The sequence below is a fragment of the Myripristis murdjan genome, chromosome 22 (assembly GCF_902150065.1).
Source record: "Myripristis murdjan chromosome 22, fMyrMur1.1, whole genome shotgun sequence".
Lineage (NCBI taxonomy): Eukaryota > Metazoa > Chordata > Actinopteri > Holocentriformes > Holocentridae > Myripristis > Myripristis murdjan.
In genome coordinates, this window is record NC_044001.1 from 429,919 (window position 1) to 432,418 (window position 2,500).

General features: G+C 57.2%; 1 protein-coding gene across 1 annotated transcript in view; it reads left to right on the forward strand.

Moving 5' to 3' along the window:
• The window catches only part of kiaa0586 (KIAA0586 ortholog), a 39,674-nt gene that overhangs the window by 12,108 nt on the left and 25,066 nt on the right, over positions 1 to 2,500 (forward strand). The window contains exon 11 of the mRNA XM_030044808.1: positions 306 to 474. Coding sequence (XP_029900668.1) covers positions 306 to 474 — 169 coding nt within the window. The remainder of the gene's footprint in view (positions 1 to 305; positions 475 to 2,500) is intronic.

Consider the following 2,500-nt stretch of genomic DNA (forward strand, 5'->3'; position numbering starts at 1 on the left):
ACACACACACACACACACACACACACACACACGCCGAGGCCCTGGCAGAGCTGCTCTCTGAATGTCAATGAGGCGTCTCTTCAGTCACATGAAGGAAACGACACAGCAGATCCAGAGAGTTTCGTCGGATTCATGAAAACAAGAAAAGAACAAAATATATTTTAGAATTTTTTGAGGTGAAAAAGTCGAGAATCGTCATTTTTTTAACACAAGCGTCACTGACCCCAGGTCAGTGTGTGTGGCCGAGGCAGAGTTCTGTCTTCACTCTACTGATCTCTGTTGGTCCTCTTCTTCTTTTTCTTCAGGGATGACCCGCATTGCCCAGGTGTTCCCAGCGTTTCCACGACAACCCAGCCACTTACAGGAAGTGACTTGCAGGCCTCAGCCAATGACAGCGAGGCCTCGGCGAGGAGAGCCAGAGAGCTTCTGAGGGAGATGAGACGCCTGAAGACCGAGATGCAGAGCCTGCTGATGGTGAGCAGAGAGCACACTGGGTCTGTACTCCGCCTGCAGGGGGCGCTGCAGAGGCTGAGCAGAGAGTCAGCTCCACCTGCAGGGGGCGCCGCAGAGAGTCAGCTCCTCCTGCGGGGGGCGCCGCAGAGAGTCAGCTCCGCCTGCAGGGGGCGCCGCAGAGAGTCAGCTCCGCCTGCAGGGGGCGCCGCAGAGAGTCAGCTCCTCCTGCAGGGGGCGCTGCAGAGCCTGAGCAGAGAGTCAGCTCCTCCTGCAGGGGACGCTGCAGAGAGTCAGCTCCTCCTGCAGGGGGCGCTGCAGAGCCTGAGCAGAGAGTCAGCTCCTCCTGCAGGGGACGCTGCAGAGCCTGAGCAGAGAGTCAGCTCCGCCTGCAGGGGGCGCTGCAGAGAGTCAGCTCCTCCTGCAGGGGGCGCTGCAGAGCCTGAGCAGAGAGTCAGCTCCTCCTGCAGGGGGCGCTGCAGAGAGTCAGCTCCTCCTGCAGGGGGCGCTGCAGAGAGTCAGCTCCTCCTGCAGGGGGCGCTGCAGAGAGTCAGCTCCTCCTGCAGGGGGCGCTGCAGAGAGTCAGCTCCTCCTGCAGGGGGCGCTGCAGAGCCTGAGCAGAGAGTCAGCTCCGCCTGCAGGGGGCGCTGCAGAGCCTGAGCAGAGAGTCAGCTCCGCCTGCAGGGGGCGCTGCAGAGGCCGAGCAGAGTGTCGGCTCCTCCTGCAGGGGACGCTGCAGAGCCTGAGCAGAGAGTCAGCTCCTCCTGCAGGGGGCGCTGCAGAGCCTGAGCAGAGAGTCAGCTCCTCCTGCAGGGGACGCTGCAGAGCCTGAGCAGAGAGTCAGCTCCTCCTGCAGGGGGCGCTGCAGAGGCCGAGCAGAGTGTCGGCTCCTCCTGCAGGGGACGCTGCAGAGTGTCAGCTCCTCCTGCAGGGGGCGCTGCAGAGTGTCAGCTCCTCCTGCAGGGGGCGCTGCAGAGTGTCAGCTCCTCCTGCAGGGGGCGCTGCAGAGGCTGAGCAGAGTGTCAGCTCCTCCTGCAGGGGGCGCTGCAGAGTGTCAGCTCCTCCTGCAGGGGGCACTGCAGAGTGTCAGCTCCTCCTGCAGGGGGCACTGCAGAGTGTCAGCTCCTCCTGCAGGGGGCGCTGCAGAGGCTGAGCAGAGTGTCGGCTCTGTAGATAGAATATAACTTTCCTGTCAGTGGTGCTGAAAGTGGTTGTGCGACAGCAGCTGCATGCAGACAGAATCACAGAGAGCAGCTTAGAGCACAAAGAGGTGCAGCACATGCAGCACATAGAGCAAACACACACGTGTTCTACACATACAGTTCATAACAGACACATACAAGACAGAGGCATAATGTACATTTTGTCTTGCTCAGTGGTTCAGAGTTTGGTTGAGTTGTAGGACTGACTGATGTACAGATGCCCTCCTCAGGCTGGAGCCTGGTCCTCTGGATCTTCTGCTCCACATCCTCAGAGGAACGACATGTGGAACATTTAGGAAGCAGATGATTGGTTCTCCTGTGGTTCTGCAGCCAGTCAGCAGCACAGAGCCTCAATGCCAGTGCTAATCTGCTCACACTCACAGCATTTTACAGCCATGGATTATAATCTCAGTTTATAATCCTGTCTGCAGCAGAAATATGGACAGGAACAGTCCAGTTACTGATCAATATCTGGATCAAATGGACTGATCAGTTTAGAGCATTGAGCCCCACTGACCCACACAGATTCTGCTCTGTTTAGCAGGGGCTCAACACACACACACACACACACACACACACACACACACACACACACAAAAAACACACAAAACACACACACATATCCCCGTTTCTTAATGGTGGGTTACCATGGTAACCGCAGCCTCCCTGCTGGGTTTTATGACTCTGACTGCCTCCTCCTCTCTCATATACAGTAATACCCTGTGTTAATTTTATCTTGCTGGATCAGATGTGTTAACACACACACACACACACACACACACACACACACACACACACACTCAGTGTGTGATGAGCGAGACAGGAAGCAGGAGGAGAGAGATATTGAA